At 35.0% G+C, this 22,042-nt stretch overlaps 1 protein-coding gene across 2 annotated transcripts in view; it reads left to right on the forward strand.

The window, feature by feature from the left end:
• crb (cell polarity complex component crumbs) overlaps positions 1-22,042 on the forward strand; it is a 208,009-nt gene that overhangs the window by 125,896 nt on the left and 60,071 nt on the right. For both annotated transcript variants that reach the window (XM_089101649.1, XM_089101650.1), the window contains exons 17-22: positions 1,300-1,448; positions 4,325-4,520; positions 8,186-8,467; positions 12,489-12,818; positions 16,005-16,225; positions 19,084-19,438. In XM_089101649.1, the coding sequence (XP_088957775.1) occupies positions 1,300-1,448; positions 4,325-4,520; positions 8,186-8,467; positions 12,489-12,818; positions 16,005-16,225; positions 19,084-19,438 (1,533 nt within the window). The remainder of the gene's footprint in view (positions 1-1,299; positions 1,449-4,324; positions 4,521-8,185; positions 8,468-12,488; positions 12,819-16,004; positions 16,226-19,083; positions 19,439-22,042) is intronic.

Genomic DNA, 22,042 nt, shown 5'->3' on the forward strand with positions numbered 1-22,042 from the left:
TACCTAATTAAACTTATTTCCCTTATTCTCTATTATCCTTATTCCCTTATTCTCTGGAAATGATTTAAAAGTGACCCTAAGCTTTTCAGAATACCCACGTTTCAGAACCATACTTGACCACTGTCATCTTGATGGCTTTCAATATTCTTTTTTTGGATCCCAGACTTATCTTCCTATGCTTCAATACTTTTTCAAGTTTGAAAAACAACTTGCGCCATTGCCATTCTACCTTTTAATAGTTTCACAGAATCCATCATCTTGACTAATGATACTGCCCAGGAAAGTGTTCAATTTTCGATTGATCGATTATCATGTTACTTTACCACCTTTTCATCCTCCTTTGTTCCTAGTAGTCTTCTTAAGATAAATCCTCAAACGTATTCTTGCACCTTGAACGCTCAAAACTCCAAAAATTCATTCATTTTGCGGTACTTACGTGTTATCCCGGACACACTCAAGAATGAAATCTACCTAAAAATGATGAAAATATAATACTTTAGTAACAAATCTATGGAAACTACAACAAAGAATTATGGAGAGCGGGTCGCCCAGAGCGCATTATATTAAATACCTAACATAATCTACTCTATATATTAAATATTTTATTAAAATATACCTAAATATTAGTTTATCTAACTCAGGCTAAGTTGATTATCTGAGTGTTTACACAGAAAAACCAGTTTTAAACAGATCATGCTTCTTGAGTGTGGTCGGGATAACATGTAAGTTACCCATTTTGCTAACGTTTTTCTATCTAAAACATTAAAATTATCTGGTAGAGGACAAAAAAATTGGCACGACTAAGTGGGAACTCCTTTACATGCCTTTGGCCGAATGATTTGTGGTTCTTGAAATTTTGTGGCTGTCATCAGATTTTGGTTATTTTTTCCAAAACACATCGTAAGATGGTTGGGCCTTTAAGATAGTTTTTGAAGCCTCAGTGTCTGCAGGCTATCCTCAGAGGATGTTTAATTTATCCAAAGCACTATTTAGCACATCCGCTTCTTCTTATTGAGTGTGATGCATTATTTTCCATGGTATTTATTCTATTTAACGACAAAGCTATTTTTATAGCTTTATTTTTAATGATTGGTTATTATGAACATATGCGCCTAATTCAATATTTATTGCGCTCAAATATCTGTTTTGACCTTTTTCTTAGTGTCTTGACATTATGAATAATTGACTCTAACTTTACTAAGTTACACACGTTTATAATATGGTCATTTGTCTTTTAAATCGGATTGAATTATAATACTCTGAAGGAATAGTTGTTAAAGTTTTTTTTGTTCTTTTTAGGTAAAGACTGTGATGTAAATATTGATGAATGTGAATCAAATCCGTGTCAGAATGGAGCTACCTGTGTTGATGGAGTTGCTACATACTCTTGTATTTGCCCTGCTGGTTTCACTGGGGAAAACTGCAATGTAAACATTGATGAATGTGAGGTAGGATTTTGCCTTTGCATCTTATGTTATACTTTCTAATGATCTACTGTTATAGTTGTCTTGTTCAACATCCACATATCTAGATACAAAACTGATCAATGGGTGAGCGGTGGAGGGTCGTTAACATACATTGTTAAGCAATGGATAGAGGAAGGGCCGACTGAAATTGATATTTAATTAAGAGCCATGTGCCACACTTTTCAACCTCCGTGAAAAAAGAAATGAGCAGGAGTTCCGACACAGAATCTCGGAAGTAAAATATATGACACTGTTAAATCGAATTCTCAATTTTTCAGTTTTGTACGTATATGCAGAGCCGTTCAAGGGGGGGGGTCAACCGGGGCAGCTGCCCTGGGATCCGTGACTAGGGGGAAGGATTGCCCACTTTGATCAATTTTTCAATTTTTCGGCTTTTCTGCTTATATTTGAGTCGGGAGGGGCGCTGTAATTAAGTTTTTTCCCGGGCACCACTAACCCTAGGAACGGCTATGCCATATATAATTGTGTATGCATTCGCTTAACCAATTCAAACAATCAGTTTTCATTGTCACTGTCCTTGCTACTTTGAGTTTCAGAAATTCCAGACTGGTTTTTACAGATGAGAGAGCGGAGAGGCCCATCTAGGCTCGGGATGTCTATCTCAAGAGTTATTTTGTTTACACATTGTGACTCACTGTTACGACTCTGATTTTACTAATTCTTTTATTACTAGTATTATGATCATCGTTACCTTTACCCTGACAGTACCCTGACAGTGCATTTACCCCACTACCACCATTACTACAGTACCCTAAAAATTAAAATTAAGTGTTTTCTATGTTACTAAAGACCCCTTCGTCGTGAAATTCGTTTCGCTTAATACCTGACGGCAAACACATAGCTTTATCAGTAAACCCCAATTGGCTAAAATTCTTTTCAGTTACCACAGAGTTGCAAAGCAAAGATCCAAAAAATTTGGAATGTTGGGCCCCTAATGGATTGTTCCCATTAACGCTCCTCTCACTTATTATTGTCTTCCATTTAATTAGAATATCTACCTTTTTTGTAAGACATTGTGGGTTCAAATCCCATTGATGATATTGAGGATGAATCCTTTCATAACGAATTTCTGATATTGTCATGAAGCTCGCAAACCCCATTTTTAACTTGATGTCTGCTTTTACAATGTAGATTATTTAGGAGCCCGTAAACCACCAACACTTTATTATTACAAACCCCGTTATGTTTCTTTTTACTTACCATAGAGTTACAAAGCAACTAAAATGATGATTTGAAGAGTCTCCACACCAGAGATATTCATCCTAACGGGAAGGCGCCAGGACATCGACACGTCAGGACATCGACAGTCATAGCATCGGTACATCAGGACATCGACAGTCACAATCGCTACCGTCAGAACATCGACAGTTATAACATCGACACCTCAGTTCATCGGCAGTCCCAATCGCTACCCGTCAGAACGTCGACAGTCATAACATCGACACGTCAGTTCATCGACAGTCACAATCGCTAATCGTCAGAATATCGACAGTCATAACATCGAAAAGTCATAACATGAATTTTTTTTCATAACGAAAATCCGTCAAAACCACTAACCGTCAGAACGTCGACAGTCTTAACATCTAAAAAAAAAAAATTCATAACAAAAATCCGTCAGAAACCACTAACCGTCAGAACGTCGATATATATATATATATATATATATATATATATATATATATATATATATATATATATATATATATATATAATATATATATATATATATATATATATTCAAGGGGGTACATAAACAAACCTTAAAAAATGTGTTTTAATATATTTTTGTTAGATTTTTACAAGTCGGACAAACATTTTGGAGGGAAGGGAGAAGGGAGTCAAACCCCATTCCCTGGATACAGCCTTGACAAGTACACTAAACATTTTGGTTCAACGTAATTTCTTCAACAAAAATACTATATATTTTTGTGCTTCAGCTACTGCAGACATATTTAAACCAACATAAAAATTGGAATGTACATCGAATATACTTTAACATCAACACGCCATAACATCTAAAATTTTTTCATAATGAAAATCCATCAGAACCACTAACCGTCAGAACGTCGTGACTGTCGATGAACTGACGTGTTTATGTTATGACTGTCGACGTTCTGACGGGTAGCGATTGTGACTGTCGATGTCCTGACGTGTCGATGTTGTGACGGATCTGAAAATGTTATGAAGTTCATAATCCAAATTTTTTGATTTGAGGTCATTACAAGTCATAACATAATCAGGGGGATAGTTTGCTATTAGACAGGGGTGCAGACCAAGACTCCAGTCTGCCCCCATTCCCCATTTTGTATCCCCCCCCTGTTGAAATTTAGTTTCTTAAAAAAAATCTTTTTGAAACTAAGATAAGCCTGTATAATTCAGGCATCCACAGAAATGGGGTATGTTCTTTAATATATCTTTGCTTTTATGGTACGGTTTGGCTCATTTTCCAGTTTTCACTGTCATTTTCACTTGATTTGGGAAAATTGGCTCCAACTTAGCCCCCTCCCCCCGGTATTTTGATGAAATTACGCCACTGAACCTAATACATGTGAACATAAATCATATATAGTATAATATATCATGTGTAAGATATATATCTACTTAGCAAAACACATATAATATATCATATACAACATATTACACCATAAAATATACAACATGACATATTTCATATAACAGTCTACAAATCCCTTCCTTATTCATTTCAAATTGGTCAGTTTGATTTATATTAAGCTCTCAAAAAGCTACTAAGAATATCTACTAAGCAGATTCCATTCCTTACGATTATATTAATTAGACAATGCTCTAATTAGTTTTAATAAATTAATTTTTTTCAGTCAAACCCTTGTTTGAATGGTGCAGTTTGTGAAGACGGTATCAATTCATATTTCTGTAATTGCACAGACACTGGATTTAAAGGAACTCATTGTGAGATAAATGTGGACGACTGCGACCCTAGTCCTTGCTTCCACAATGCAACCTGTGTTGACCTAATAAAGGATTACATTTGTGAATGCTTCGCCGGGTATACCGGTATGTTTTTTTTTCAATTAGAAAAAGATAATTAAACATTTTTAACGCTACAACCTTGCACACTAGCATAATTTAAAACTTTAGGTTACGTAATGTTATGGAGCAAATTTTGTCAATAATGTGGGCTGTACCGAGTAAGCTCAAGCTCTACATAGAATTCTACGTTATGTAAGCTTATATTACGCGGGAAAATCAATACAACAGCAATAAAATAAAATATCTGGCCATGCAATAAAAACATTTTGAAAATAACTTAATAATATTTTCATAGAAAACCTTTCATGCTTGATTAAATGTTGAATCTCCATTCCACATTTTAATTTTGAACATTTTGCGTATGATAAATGTGAAGATTTTAGGTGATAATTATGATGATTCTGCGAATTTTTAGATTCGTTTAGCGCAAAAGGACTTTCTAAAGTGTATAAGGCTGTCCTTAACGTGACGCAACTTAACCACTCAGCATTAGAAAAATACGTACGTAGTATGAAAGTAATGTATTGTATTCAAAAAATGTGTTCTTTTTCTGGCGTAGCGTTACTAATATCCTAAGTTTTAATGTAGGATAAGATTATTTTTATTTTCTGGAAGAAATATTCAAGTGATGGGTGCCAAATTCAACTTAACATAAAAAAAAGAAAAGAAAAAAAATGTTTCAAAGTTGCTGGTCAAACCGGAAATGAAATTAAAGTATATAACACAAGACAAGTTCAAATGCTAAAAAGAAAAAAAAAAAAAAAATCAAATTCAAAATGGAGGAGTATATGCAAATGCTCTGATCAACAGGAAGATTTCAGAAGGGGAAAACAAGACTTTTTTATATCTTTGAGTTTTAATCATGACTCAATCCAGTCTAGGGAATAGAGGTTTTACCTTAGAGAAAAGGGGAGATTGCTGTCCTATAGTACCATGTTAAAAAGTGTATTTTAACTCCATTGGTATATTTTTGTGACGTATTTTCAAGGGGCCTGTTATATTATTCCTTATTTCTGGAGAGACAAATAGCCCCGCTTTTTTATAACCTGATTGGTTTAAAAAAAAAATTAAGCTCTGAACTTTCATCAAATGTATTTATTTTGCACAATAAATATATGCCATTGAAAACTTAATGGGTTTTTATATCAGATTTTAAGCCAATAAGAAGAGGGAAACGATTTGAATCACAATATTTTTTAAGTAAACTCTCTGTTTTGCTGTGCGAAGATTTTTGACTTTTCCTAGACCGACAAATATCGTGCCTAACATGTTTTAACTCTAGGGAGACAAAATGAGAAGTTGGGAGTATGCTGTGTATACTTATGAATTGATAATGGAGTAAGGGAACCGAATGGGAGTTAGGGGCAAACTGACCTTGATGGAGAAAGAACTGTCTTTGACACAGTAGTGGTCTAGACCTGATAATCTGGGGATGGGGGCAAGGTATACCGAGGACAACCGAGGTGTACCAAGGTATGTAAAATAAAAGGAATTTAATGTGACAAAACTGGGGGACAGCTTCCCCCACCACTGTTTTGACGTATAAATGTCAAAAAGTTTGAAAGATCTGAGGTTCTGCAAACATGCAAAGGAAAATTGCAATTACAATAAATACGAGTTAAAAAAAACAAAAAAACCTTATGTGATCGAGCAGGAACGTCAGACAGATACAATGTCAGCCTATATGAGTTGGTTCTTCAAAACTGCGGTTATATTAACGACATTAGAATATGGCAATTACACGTAATTATAAGTTATAAAATGGTAGTTATACGGTTGGTACCTTGTATAATTTACTATCTCTCCCTACTGTAGTTTATTTATTAATTTATTTATGATGTTATTTTCAATTATGTACCGTTGCGGGAAAACTTAAAAGTAAAAATTATTTTGAGTTATTGCCAGTGGTGCTAACTTACGAGAATTTAGGTGGGCTGAAAAGTAAGGTAAGAATCTACATAAATACTCAAACAATATATATATATATATATATATATATATATATATATATTACATGTAATTATAAATGTTACATAATTTTATTAATTTGACAATCACATATTTATTTTATTTATTTATTTATTGAAAAACCCGTCAAATCAACATACAACAAGACGGAGCACTTAAAAGAAAAAAAAAGGACACAAACTATAACAAACTGAACCAACAAAGAAAACGAATTACTGATTCACTGAATGAGCAGTTGGGACCATTCGCGTAGATTTCAGCGTATTTTTCTATTATGCTTTGCTATTCGTCTAGCGACGGCGACGTCAGGGTCTGCGACTTTAAAATTTTCAATTACATGCGAATTTTTATACCACGGAGGTAGACGAAGCAAATACTTCGCAAAACGAAAAAACATCACTCTGGTTATATTCTGGTCAGTTTTAGTGAGAAGTTTCCATAAGGGCGTGGCATATAAAATGTGAGGAAGAGCGATGGCGTTATACAAGCTTGCTAGAGCAAGCTGGTTGAATCGGAGTTCGCATGGTACAACTGAAGCATAAGACGCTGAAATTCGTCGTTTAAGCTGTTCGAGGAGAAGTTTTCGGGTGTGACCGATAGACGAAACTATGGGTAAACCTAGATAAATGAGGTGATCCACTGGCTGGACAGAGCTAGAACCAAGGGCAATGGTAGGAACGCAAAAATCAGTTTTCCAATTGAATAGGACGATTTCCGATTTTGAAGAACTGAAGTCCAACTTTAAGATATTCGGCTTCAAGGATTTCGAAGATATCAATTTACCGCTGAACGGTTTGGCTAAGATTCAGGATGTTGTCCGCGTAACATACCAAAAACACGTTAGCAGATGACAAAATCATTGAAGATGGACATTGATCTTGTGCATTGAGGACATAGTTATTGAAAAGGTCGGGAGAGGTGACTGCTTCTTGACACGCTCCTTTCTTGACTGGAACTAGTCGGGTGCGTGGAATGGGGGTCAAACCCTTGTCAGGAGGTATCTTCAGTCGGATCTGTAATCTAGAATACAGATTTCTGAGAGAATGAATGACAGCTAGATTCAACCCACGTTTACCGGCCTTCAAAAGCATCGCAGCATGGATTAGAGAGTCGAATGCACGTCTAATGTCGTGTCATGACAAAGAAAGGCTCTCTCCAGAAGATTCGGCATCTATCAAGACATTAGCAACGACTGTTAAGGCATCAGCACATCCAGGTCCTCGCTTGAAGCCGAACTGATGCGGAGGATTGTACCATAGTTTTTCAAGCTCCTGTATAAATAGTAACTCGAAGAGCTTGCACAGTGACGTTGCTACAGTTATTGGACGGAATGCTGTACATTGAATTTCAAATTTTTCCTTTTTAGAAATGGGAGTCAGATCTCCGATGCAGAAAAAGGCTGGAACAATCCCTTGAGAGAAAATCATCTGCATAAGCAGAGAGAGATGTGCCGTGAGAAGTTATAATTATAATATGGATATTATGTGGCATATGGTATTGTGTGGTTTGAAAAGGAAAAATATGATAAGCTTGTGAGTCCAGTTGGACCAATCGTTTTTTTTACGACACTCTACCTCATATTTTTTTTTTTTTACTATTATACTTATTTTTTGCTATTATACCTTATTTTTGTTCTACTATTATACTCTATCTCTTATTACTGTAATTGATTTATGAATTGATTTATGGTGACGTTTATTTTGAATTATTTATTTGTACAGGAAAGAACTGCGAAATTGACATTATGGAATGTAACTCCTTTCCATGTCAAAATGGTGCCACTTGCTATGAGCGTTCCAACGCCACACTTTATGACCTTGGAATATTTCCTGGAGAATTTTCCTATAATACCTCTGGCGGGTTTTTGTGTGATTGTTTACCCGGGTATGAGGGAAACACTTGTGAAATTGATATCAATGAATGTGAATTGACCCCTGAAGCCCCCTGCAAATTTGGTACGTGTGTCGATGGAATCAATTCGTATCGATGTGACTGTTTTCCAGGTAGGCTGTTGATAATTCTATAAGCTAGCTTCTATATTCTATATTCTGCCAGGAGTTGAATTTTTCTTGTGCAACTGAAATTCGATTCGCTCTTTTCTTATAAGCGAATATAGGATTTGTTTCTAATTCAAATCAGGGTTGAAAAATACGTCTTCCTGGCTGGCAGAATCATACATAGACAAATAAAAGGGTAGTTTTTATGCGCTGATGAAAATTTAGTTTGGATGTTCTTGTTTTATATATATTCTAAGAAGTCCTTTTTTTTAACATTCTAGGTGAAAGTCAGAAAATTTCGTTTTCAGTGAGACATAGCAGCAACAAGTCACATAGCAACGTTGCCAGCGTTGCCAACAAATTGAGATAAATTCGGCTGGGTTCTGACCAAATTGTCCCACAAAGGATTTTGGTGGTACAACCCTAGCATTTTACATTAGTTTCCATTTAACAGACAAAAATACTAGAATAAACTGAAAAATAAGCAACGTTTTTGGCTCATATCTTCATGCCCTCTCAGAAACGATTTCTGAGCACTATTTCTCGTGTGATAATAAACCTAGTGAATGCACCTAAAATAATGACCTACTTGTGACCTAGTGAATGCACCTAGAATGTATCACAAATTCTGAATTAGGGCAAAATGACCGATTTCCACCAGGACCTCCAAACTGTACTAAAATCGGCACGGTTGTACCGCATTGGCAACGCTGGACATTGTTCGATCATTCTCCCTCGAGTAGGGAAAGTAGCTGCATTAATATAAGTTAATTTTAGGGTTAAAAATAACGTTTTAATATTAAATATTATAAAGGAAGTAGCCGTACCAGGTGAGTGCATCCGCTGAGTGGAAATCTCAGAAATTTTATTCCACCTATATTCACTATTTAATTTTTTTTTTTTTCAAAATATTAGTATATAAATACTGAATATAGTATACATATAAATATTAAAACCTAAACATTTGAAATATTCTCATAAAAGATTAATATATCAAGATAACAAAACATTATTTAAATATAATGAGGTTTGAAATTTTTTAATGAAGTGGTAAAGAAAGGAGAGTAAAATATGCTTTATTTTTTTTTTTTTGGGGGGGGGAGATGATTATTATTCATGTTATTATTTGGGATGTGTATTATAGAATACTGTTTTGTATGACCTTGGTAGGTTTATAATGAGAACAAAATTTTGGTACTTGTTCGTTGTAGCGCCGACCGCTCAAGTTGTTCATCCATTGACGCACTTTAGAATCAGTTTCTTTCAGTTTAGCGTGAGATAAGACAAAGAAAAGTGACAGAATAGATGGGAATTATATAATTTGGGCTATATATTTGCACATAAGGGGGGATGGGGCTGGTAAAATATTTGGACAGTTTGAAGTTAGAAAACAATCTTACTTCATAATATGCAAAATAATTGTACCTGATACATTTCGCATGCATCCCTCCCCCCCCCCTATACTTTACCCTCCCTCCCCCTAATGTGCAAATATATAGTCCAAATTTATTTGTAAAATATTATACTTTTATCATACTTAGTTATATTTCATTAGGATTAACCTAACTTCACTTCTTGAATGATCGGCGCTATAACAGACAAGTACCAAAATTTTGCACGTATGATGTAGATGTTGAAAGGAAATAAGAGTAATATAAGTTTTTTTTTTTTTGCTGAGAGGGGAGAGTAGACTTGCGTTACTATGTGTTACTTGTATTGCGTTACTATTATGATTCGAATTGTCGAATACTGTGTTGTATGACCTTGTTTGGCTTAGTATAAATCTATCTATAATCTATCTCTAGTAGTGACAATATTTATTTAATTGGTTTGTCTGTTTGTAAATTAATGAGAATAAAGGAATCTAATGTAACTATTAATACAATGTGTCGGCAAAGCAATTGTTTACCTTATACCTGTTTTTTTTCTGTATTTTTTTTTCTGAGAATCTGCATAAATGGCTGCTATAAACTTAACGTATAAAAGATTTTAGAATTAACAGCTTTAAATGATGCTTAAACAGTTGTTGACAAAAATTACAAATTTTTTTTTTCTTGGTCCAGAAAAAAATTTCTTGGTGAAAATACTTAAATATTTTTTTTTTTTTTTAGAACTACTGTCACTTTGGCTTAATCTAGCTCTGTGATTCCCAGTGTGGGGCGCAGGCCCCACCGGTGGGGCATGGATATTTTGTGGGTCATGGGCAGGAATTGGGCACTTCGGCTGACTATACTTTAGAGTCTTAATTTTGAAAAAAAAATTCACGTGAATGACGTCAAATTCAAATACATTTACAATGCAAAAAAGATACATAATGGTAGTGTAATGATTTTAAACATTGTATAAAAGATGTTGTATTCAGACAATATTTTTCATTAGTTCAAAGAATATCTTGAGGATGACCCAAAAAAGGTAACAAGTTAATGGCCCTTTAAGTTTCCTGAAAGTGAATACGCGTCAAATTTTGAATAACAAAATTTAAATATCACGAGGGGGACATCAGGATTTTAAAAATGTCTAGGTGGGGCATGGCCCAAAATCGATTGAGAACGACTGATCGAGCTCAAATCCCCACACGAGTTTTTCCGATTATAACTTAACATAACTTATAAACACTTAAACAATGAGTATCATCATTTTTAAAGAAAATTTTTTGGCTTTAGAATCAAAGGTCTAAAGCCGAACTGACACAACGTGAAGAAAGAAAAAAAAAACACACTCTAGCTAAAAAACGTAAATAAGGCAAGTGATCAAGACAAGAAAGATAAAATGTTTTAAAATTTTGAAAGAAAAAGATAAAAATGGTAAATGTTTTGCAATTTGTCTTCGGTACGGATAAATGTGGTTTCCTTCTGGATGTGACAGAGATAACTCAAATTATATAGTTTTGTCGCTTAATTCTTTACTGAATTGATTTCATCGATTCATTTTTTATATTTACGTTGACTATATGTTTTCATATAGTATGTTTTGCAATGCGTCTTCGGTACGAATGAATTCAGTGTATCTAGGGCCTGTTAAAAACACAAAAATAAAAATATAATAAAATAAATAGATAACATAATTAAATTATAAGTAAAATATATTTACTGTATAAAGAATAAATAAAATAAAAATAATAAGATGAATAAAATAAACTAACTAAAATAAATAACACTTTTTTTTCCTTTTTATCTTGATTTTGTTCCAGCTTTGTTGTTTCTTACAATCCTGTTGGTTTGTTTCTTACCATTGTCTGTTGGTTCTCACTCATGCTGAAGACGCCTTGTTTGATGTTGGCGAAATATTCATAATTTTCTCCTCGTTTCTTCTGTTTTTCAGTGACCTTAGAACCGTTTTATCGCTCAAATTTTTTCAACAATTTGGCAACAATTGAGCTTAGTGAACAGGCTAATTTATTAAACTACTAATTACTACTAATTAAAAGTGGACTTAGTGAACCGGTAATTTATTAAACTGCTAATCAATACTAATTAAAAGTGAACTTAATGAGCCGGCTAATTTATTCAACTATTCATTACTTCTAATTAAAAGTGAACCGGCCAATTTATTAAACTGCTCATTAATACTAATTAAAAGTGAACTTAATGAGCCGGCTAATTTATTAAACTACTAATTAAAAGTGAACCTAGTAAACTAACTAATTTATTAAACTAATAATTAGTACTAATTAAAAGTGAGCTCAATGAACCGGCTAATTTATTAATCTACTAACTACTGCTACAACTGAACTTAGTGAACTGGCTAATTTATTAAACTAGTAATCATTAATAATTAAAACTGAACTTAATGATCCGGTTAATTTATTAAAGTACTAATTATTATTAATTAAAAGTGAAATTAGTGAGCTGGCTATTTTATTAAGCTACTAATTATTACTAATTAAAAGTGAAATTATTGAACTGGCTAATTTATTAAACTACTAATTGCTACGAATTAAAGTCAACTTAGGGAACTGGCCAATGTATAAGATTACTAATTACTACTAATTAAAAGTACTAATCAATTCTACTTTTGCTCTCTGCAGGCTATGAAGGCGAGAAGTGCGAAAACGAAATTGACGAATGTAGCCTTTACCAACCATGTGACCGTGGAACCTGTGTGGATCTAATTGATGACTATAAATGCGAATGTCCCGAGAACTATGGTGGCAAAAACTGTTCTGTTGAGCTTCTGGGTTGTATTGGAATCAAATGCCGCAACGGTGGAATTTGTATGCCACTTTTGATCAATGAGAAGTCTCACGATTTCACATGCGATTGCCCACATGGGTTTCATGGTGTGTTTTGTGGGAATATAACAACAATGAGTTTTGATGGGACTTCACATCTATCTGTTGCAAGGAGCAGAGACGAAGGTAATCTATTATTGTTTACAACATCCCTTTTAGTTGATTAGTCTACTAACTATTCAAACAGCCTCTCAGGTGACTGGAAAAAAAAAATGTAGCATACTCTTGACGACAATTTTTCAACAGCGTACGGGGTTCGAGGTCCAATTAGTTGGAGTGGAACACTGTGGATGAATACCCATGTAATTGGAGTAAAACTGGGCATCAACTTAAACATTGTATAAAAGGTGTTGTATTCAGACAATATTTTTCATTAGAACAAAATATGCCTGGAGGGCGACCCCTAAAAAGACACCAAGTTAATAGCCTTTTAAGTCTCCTTCACGTGAATTCACGCAAAACTTTGAATATCAAAATTTAAATATCATGAGAGCCAACTTGCCAACTTAGGGCTAACCCAACTTCAATTACCGAGGGTGTACTGGCCAATTACAGCGATTTTTCATTTATTTAGTATTAAATACTAACAAAGAACTTAACATAGACACAAGACCGTACCTAGAGGAAGAGTTAGGGGGGTTTGAATCCCTCCCGAAATGTTTTTTGACTCGTAAAAACGCAACAAAAATGGATATAAACAAATTTTGTATGCGTTTTTTGAGTTTTTATTCGTGTATTCTTTTTATTCGTGTAATCTTTTTTTTTTATATAACAGCCAACTTGAACAAAAGTCTATTTCAAAAACTGCCATTGGCATTTTTCGAAGAAAATTTTAACTTTGTAAACAAAATGGAATAGTTTATTGAAAATCCTTTGAGATTCGATTAATTATTTCTGAGCCATTACAAGAGAAAGTATTATTCTTATAAGGGCTATTATTCTTAGGCAAACATGACTCACTGTCAGAAAAATTGGGAACTTGATCTAAGTTGTGTTTGAAAGGGGGCGTATGTTTTCTACTCAAAATGGCCAGTTTTACTCCAATTAGCCAAAAAAAAAATATTATAAATATTACAAAATATAAAAATATTTTAGCCAAAAAAAATGTAGCATGCTCTTTTTAGAGGACCAGACAAAAACATTTTGTCACCTTTCGCAAAAAAGAATAAAAGTCTTATTCCCACCTAACGATGACCCGGCACAGGTCCCATTGAAATTATTACCTAACAAAACAGTTCATGTTAAAGAACTGTAAGCAAGGAGACAGTCGTACTAATAGTAACGAAAACTAAAAAAAAATAATAAAAATTGTATAACAAAGGCTATGATCACAAATGCTTTCAGCACAGCACTATAACGCTTTAGCATAAAGAGCTGTGGTTGATGAGGAGGCAGCCCCCTCCTCATATATGGAATAATTTCTGTTCATTTTAAGGTTTAATGTTGCCTTGTACTTTCATAATCTATCCTCAGCGGATGTTTAGCGCCCCAAACTCACAAGCAAAGGTTCACTTTATTTACATGGAAGTGCTCTTATGGCATTTATATAATTTGTTTGCATTTCCCTAGGCTTCCACTAGTAGCAGCATATCTTATCTTATTAGACGAACAATGATGGTATTTATGTATATTTATATATTTATCTGAACATTTTTTTTCAGAAACAGCACTATATTTTTTCTGGAATTGGCATCCTACCATCATCTGGTAGGGAAACTATTCGTCAAAACATTGGGAAAATTTGTTTAGAGCCTTAATTTTAGAAGAAATACAAAATAGTTTTCATATGAATAACACCACAAATATTTGTAATAGTTATAATAAATTTTGCTAAAGATGAGTGTGCTAAGTATTTTAAAAAGCACATAACAATTTAATTTGATTGTCGATAGTATAGAATAATTTGTCGGTATAACTATAGAATGGATTTAGATGAGAATGGATTTTCAAGTTCGTGAGAGAAGGGAAAAGGGCCAGAAGATCATGAAAAGTTCTTCAAGGAATTTAGTGCAAGAATTGAAGACCAAGAAGTGCAACTATGGCAAGCAGCTGTGGACAAATCTCCGAGTCTTACTTTGTATAGAGAAGTAAAAGAGAATTTTGGTCAGGAGTTTTATTTCAAGCTGGGATTGCCCATTAAGTATTTGAGGATTTGGATTCAGATTCGAGCAAATTGTCTTCCAATTTATACTAAGGTTGCAAAGAAAAAGAGGGAAAGTCCGGAGGCCGGGTTTAGTTGCTTGAGATGTGGGGAAAATAATTATGGGTTGGGCCATTTCCTCCTCCGGTGTAAGCAACTATCTCATTTAAGGGGATTAATTATCCAGGAGGGGGAAGATAGGCTGCTTTGTGAGTTAATAAGGTCAAGGACTCCCCGTTATATTGTGGCAGTAGGAAATTTTGTATTGATGGGAAGGATGTCAAATGAAGTGTAATTTTTCTTTAGTATGTCTTTTTGTATATCGCTTTAGTTGGCTTTTAAATACAGATTATTATTATTATTATTATACAAAAAGCTTTGCGAATGAAATGAAATTAGAGGTGAAGTTGTTTTAACGAAGAAGTTTAAAAAAAACTGTCTTTCTTTTCAATGAGCGAATCTTGGTCCCCTGTTATTATTTCTGATATCTTGCGGTATCTTTGAATTTTTTTGGGTACTGGAATTAGCGACATACTTCCCACATTTTAGGCTCCAGTTTGCATCACACGGTATCGACCCCAAGAAGCATTAGCTGATAGATAAAAAATGCTCCAATATAAATAAAAATACTTTAATATAAAATAATTAAACTCTGCAATGAACTGGCAGCAGCAGCAGCAGGTGGGGCATAAATCCTCCTCTCTGGATATTCTCCACATATTGGATTTATTTTTTTTTATTACGGGCGTCGACGCATATGAAAATATTCTCAAAAGAGGCTTCGTGGGATGTTTGTAGAATTTGTTTTTTGGAGGTGGGGGGGGGGGGTGACAATTTCAGCAAAACAATAAGAATTCTTCAATAAATAGAAACTATAGATCGCTATGAAAAACATGTAAAAATCATTCGAGTAGTAGTAGAACCGGAGTCTCCCTAGATGTGGAAGGGGAAGTGAAAAATACACCCCGGAAAATTGTATTTTCATACTGTTTTCAGAAGCTACCCAATAGAAATGTTCTCTGGCAACTCCTTGATAGAGATCCTATACCGTACTTCCTCTCGTCCGATCATTCCGATGTGAATGACGATTTCGATAGAAGAATAAAGCCCATTTTAAGGATTCAGTTAAACTTGTGCATTCTTGTCTAAACTTGAGTTTTCTTAAATTTAAGGCTATGACCTAGAATTCAGGTTCCGTACAACACTGCCAGACGGACTACTTGCTGTCGGCCAAGGACAGACCTATTACAAACTGCAACTTTTAAATGGACAGTTAAACTTGCAGACAAGCCTCCTGAACAAATGGGACGGTATATTCATTGGCCACTCATTGAACGATGCTGAGTGGCATAATGTTCAGCTTTCTATCAACTCTACTCACCTTATTCTTAGGGTAAGATATTCTCTTTTTTCAAAACTGGAAATTTAAAACCAAATCTCTAGATGCCGAAGTAAAAGAGCTATACAGGGAAGTGGCTGCGAAAGTCGTATTGAACAAAGGTATATGACAAAGGAGAGTGCGTAAAGCAGGCAGGCACAGAACCTGTTTATTTAAATGTATCCCTATTTACAGCAGTTGACACTATACCACTTAATGCAACAGAAAGGGGGCTATCTAACAAGGCCATTTCGAGGGCGGGGTGGTGGTGGTAGGGGTTTGAACCCCCCCCCCCCCCGAAATGTTTGTTTGACTCGTAAAAACGAAACGAAAATGGATATAAACAACTTTTGTATGCGTTTTTTAGGTTTTTTTGTGTAGAACCCCCCCCCCCCCTTTATTAATAATTCCTCCTCAGTTTTTCCTTATCATCCTTCAAACCACACTCAGGAATGACCTGCTTTTTGTTTGGCCCTATGTGGATAGTCAAGTGGCTCAAATGGCCCAAATGGCTCAATCTTTGGCAAATTGTCATCCTTTATCTGTAAAACGTGGCCTAACCATCTTAACATTTCTTCCATTATAGCCCTAGAAAGTGGGATCGAACTGCATTTTTTGCACAACTTATTCTTTGATATAACTATTTCTAATATAAGGTCAAGTATCAACTATTATTTAATCAGTAACTATCTTTATTATAAGGTCAGTCAATTATTTCTTAAACAATTTCACTGGAAAACATTTAACAAATCTTAATCAGCCTTTCGAAGTGCCAATGATTCAGAGCCTTAATTTTAATTTATTTTTGTTTAATTATTTTAAATTGTTTATTTCAATTAAAGGTCGAAGTTTATTGAATTAGCCAGACGTTTTTTGAAATAAAGTGGATTCTTCCATTTTAGACTGTTTTTACTGATCAAAATCTAGTTTGGATATTTAGGCTAGCTCTAAATAATGCTCACAAATATTGCTAATGCGACCATTTTACAGAATTTGATCTTCCATTTTTGAATAAAGTAAAGCAGAAGTAAAAAAAGATAAAAGAAAATTAACAAGTGTTCCAAGGTCAAAGGCTCTACTTTAGATAATGGCAACACTGTGACAACCATTGCGTAGCAGCAAGAATGGTCGCAACTTCTTTAAATAGTAGTATATTTAAATAGCAGATTTCTGTGGCCTTTCTGAACATTTAAAAAAAAAATTTCTATTGTAATTAATCGGCCCTTGTGTTTCTGGAGTCGTAATTAAAACAATAGGACAAACAATCAAAGTCAATAGTCAAGTTCTCTTTACTTTCAGATGAAAAAACTTGTTTTTTTATTTGATTTCTGATCGTTTTTCAAATAATGCCGGTAAATCTGGCTCACCCTCCATGAAAAATTTCCTCCCCTCACGGGAAATCCTCCGTGGAAAGTTCCTCCCGCTTAAAATGCACACCCCTCGTAAGATTTCCTGTGGACAATTCTATCCTCACTGAAACTACCCCCCACCCCTCTCCATCAGATTTCTCGCAGAAGATTCAGCCTGAAAAATTCTCCTTAGCATACTTTCATTTGAAAAAGACTTTACGTTCTAATCATTTTCCCAATGACTCCGGAAATCCCCCTTACGTGAAAATTATTTTCCGGAAATCCAAACACTCTGAAAATTTCCCCCGGAAGATCTCCACATGCAAAATTGAGTAGGCAAAGAGAAAGTAGGACAAATAAAAAGAATTTCGTATAGAAATTCTGTCAAATCTCCCCGGTTTAAAATCTTCCCTAGGAAGTTAGTACCCGGAAATTTCCTTCCATACGGAAAATTATCTCCATGGAAACCCAACCAAAGCACAAAATTCCCCCCCCCCCCTTCCCCGAAAATTTCTGTATATTTTCTAATAAGAAATTCATTACGTAAACAATTTACAAAGTTTATAACTTAAAGACCTATTCCCAGGGTTGGGGGGGGGGGGTAATTTAATCTCCAAAGGCATAGTTTTGAGACTTTTCAACTGTGCTTATCAAAATGGTTATCTCAAAATTGTGATCGGACGTTTTTGGGGGAAAAGGGGCTTGGGAGGGGGGCTAGATGCCCTCCAATTTTTTTAAAACTTTAAAGGACACTAGAACTTTGAATTTCCGTTCAAACGAGCCCTCCCCCGATGTTCTAGGACCATTGGGTCGATATGACCACCCCTGGAAAAAAAAGACGAATAAACACGCATCCGTGATCTTTCTTCTGACAAAAAATACGAAATTCCACATTTTTGCAGATAGGAGCTTGAAACCTCTACAGTAGGATTCCCTGATATGCTGAATCTAATTCTGTAATTTTCATTAAGATTCCTTGACTTTTAGCGGATTCCTCCCCCCTTTTTTTCGAAAATCAGGCTAGTTTTCTGAGGTTTGTCGCCTTTTATGAGCAGCACTAAGCTTAATGAATCTTATATATTTGGAACTAGCACAATAAGCAGATTCTTTTGATGTAGTTGTTGACATGAAAATTTATAGCTTTGGTTTCTATTGAGCCGTATCGCTCGATACTTACAGTTCTTTACCATGAACAGTTTGATTCCACTGTACCATATTTCTGCGTATTAAAGGTATTGGCAAGGCAAATGGAGATAGAGGTAGCTTGTCGGAGGGAGGATAACACATTGAATTTTCCCTTTAGAGGTAGTTGATGTACGCATTGGCTATTTTTCCAGTGCCAAACATAATACAAAACAAAAATACCACAAAACCATAAATTTTTGTATTTGAAAAAAAAATGGATATTTTGAGGAATGCATTTCGGTCACTCATCTACTTACATTCGGTTCCCCATTGTTTGGTACCGTTCTTGTTTCCTCAAATTGATTTTATGTTTTAAAAATAATATATTTGATTTTTCAGGTTAACGACCATGACTCAGTTAATGCAGTGAACCAGGTGGAAATTGTGAATAGCGCACCAGAAACCAGTTTCACCACAACAGTATTAGGTGGCACTACCATGCACTTGGGAACCATCACCAACGGAGCCCCGAACTTTAGCGGGTGTATGGAAGATGTAGTAATTAACAAATTCCAAGTCATACCTAGAGATAATGGCCAGGAGATATTGTCATCAGTAAATTTGACAGTTGGATGCCCAAGGACAGATCAGTGCGACCCAAACCCCTGCTTGAATGGAGGTCAGTGCTTTGACCTCTGGTCGAAGTACGAATGTAAATGCACTAGACCCTACCTTGGAAAAAATTGTCAATATAGTAAGTATATCTCCTGGTTCACATTGTTGTTCATACATAAGCAATAATTGCTTTTTGTAGCAATTTAATTGTCGACTTAAGCAATTTCATTTGTATTGTTAAACAATGTGTTGGGTTACCACTTAACTCAATTCCCAGTTAAGTAAGCCCAACCATCGCTTAACTTAACCCCCATTCGACTCAGCCCTGTTTAAATTAAGCCCTGTTTAATCTAAGCCCTGTTTAACTCAATCCCAGTTTACTCAACGCCTAGTCATCCCTCCAACCTCATTCAGCTCAACCCCGTGCAATTCAACGCTCATTTAATTAAAACCCATTTAACTCTGTCTCCTTTTAGTTAGGTCCAGATCAACCGAACCTTAATCAAATTCAACCCCTACACCAGGTTAGGTTAGGCTGACTGGGGTTGAGCTGCACGGGTGTTGACTTAAAAGGGGGTTGATTTTTATGGCGTTGAATTTGATGGGATTTGAGTTAAATTCTGCTGGGTTTCAAGGGGATTGAGTTTAACGCGGGTTGAGCTGAACAACGTCAGAGGTAAATAGGTTGAGCTGTATGGGTTTAAGCCGAACGGGCTTGAATTGAACTAGGGTTGAGTTTCACACACGCCAGTGTTGAGTTGCAAAAGTTTAACTTTAAAAAGGCAAATAAGCAATTTTTGCCGGGGAAACAGCTGTGAAAAATTAAAGTTTAGATTTATATCAAAGCAGAGCAAAATTCATAGAAAAGAAAATCCTCTGTGGAAATAAATACATTCAAGCTTACTCACTGATACAGTTCACAAATTAGACCTTTCAAATACCTGCAATAAATTACAAATAATGATTGGGTATATATCAGACTATAGCTATAATTACACCGCTTAATTGACTTTCATACTACGTACGTAATTTTTTATGCTGAGTGATTGAGTTACGTTACTTTTAGTATGACCTTTGACACTTAGATTAAATTCTTAAATCTTTTCACACTGGGCTAACGTAAAAATCCATAGATCCATCATATTCATCTTCTAAAATCGTTACAATCATCAATAATTACAAAAATTACAAATCAAGAAACTCCATTTTGTTAATGATATATTGAATTTATGGTAACGTAACATATACTTCAGTACCATAACATTCCAAACAAACCTTAGGTCTTCTTAACACTGTCTCCGTTGCGGACAAAATTTGCTCCATAAGACAACTTAACGTAACATAAAATTGAATAATGTTGAATTATAAGTACAGCTCGACTCTAACTAGCACTGTCTCCGTTACGGAAATAATTTTCTTCGTCGCAACATAGCACAAATTTTGAAAGTGTGAAGGTTTTGAGGCGTAGTGTGAAAGAAGCATTAGCACAGAACATTACATACATAGTTTTGCAGTTTATGCAGGATTAGGGTACATAACGACACTAATGACCATTGGGGCCCTGTCGAATATCACACAAGTATTGTTCAGAGTGTTACTGGTTTAAAATCTCAACTCTATGAACAAGGAAAGGACCAACATTTGTATTACAGGGAAAGGACCAACATTTGGACTAAAATTAGGAAAGAACCAACATTTGGACCAACATTGGGAAGGACCAACATTGGGAAAGCACCAACATTTGGACCAACATTGGGAAAGGACCAACAGTTGGACCAACCTTGGGAAAGGACCAACATTGGGAAAGAACCAACATCAGGACCAACATTGGGAAAGGACCAACATTTGGAACAACATTGGGAAAGGACCAACATATGTGTGGGGTTTAAAGGAGATTTTGGTGGACACAATATAGGTTATGTATAGCATTTTTTGCTGAGCCAAAGTTTATCACCTATCCCCTTACACTGAGTACCCTCAATTGAGTTGTGTAACTCATTTCTCGTTGTTACCCTGTTTTCAACATGGCTTCTATCATTTGAAAAGGGAATTCCCCTCTCCGCCCCCATTTGGGCATTGTCCCCCCTTCCTCGCGAAATATTTGTCTAAAAATTCATTTTATGTTGGCATTTTATGTGGTAGAAATGTACCGTACCATTGATGTTTCTTTTTATGTAGGTATTCAAAGAATTATTTTTAAAGAACCTCCTTAGGAGAACTTCAGATATTTTCTAGGAAAATTTTAAAAAACGTTCTAAATCATACACACCAACTGAAATCGGTACATCAACTGACTAAAACCTAAGTAGGAGCTAACCCCTATGGTGTGATATGAAAATGTTTGATTTATTTTAAAAATTTCCTTGTAAAAGTACAGGGTCATGTACAACTCCTTCCAAAGGTAAAGGGCCATGTACGCCCTCCAATAATGCTCGGGTTGGATAATGCAAGAAAAGTTTTCGCTTGAAAATGAAAAATAAATTTGTAATTTGGCTTTTAATTAATAATGCCTAATTAATAAACGGTACTTATTGATTCTTTAAGCAAATACGTAAGTAGCAGCTTACCTTTTAGCTTATACTGCATGAAGTTCCCTCTATTTAATTTTTTTGAAGATACATAAAATACAAATTCCTTATAAGTATTGCTCTGGCCTTGAGAGAAAATTATTCACACGTTATCTATATATGTCTATAGTTTCATTTTATTTATAATTGAAAATGCAGTGTTGCCTAACAAATTA

This window comes from Artemia sp. Qi Xiang Cuo, chromosome 15, assembly GCF_049724085.1.
Source record: "Artemia sp. Qi Xiang Cuo chromosome 15, ASM4972408v1, whole genome shotgun sequence".
Taxonomy (NCBI): domain Eukaryota; kingdom Metazoa; phylum Arthropoda; class Branchiopoda; order Anostraca; family Artemiidae; genus Artemia; species Artemia sp. Qi Xiang Cuo.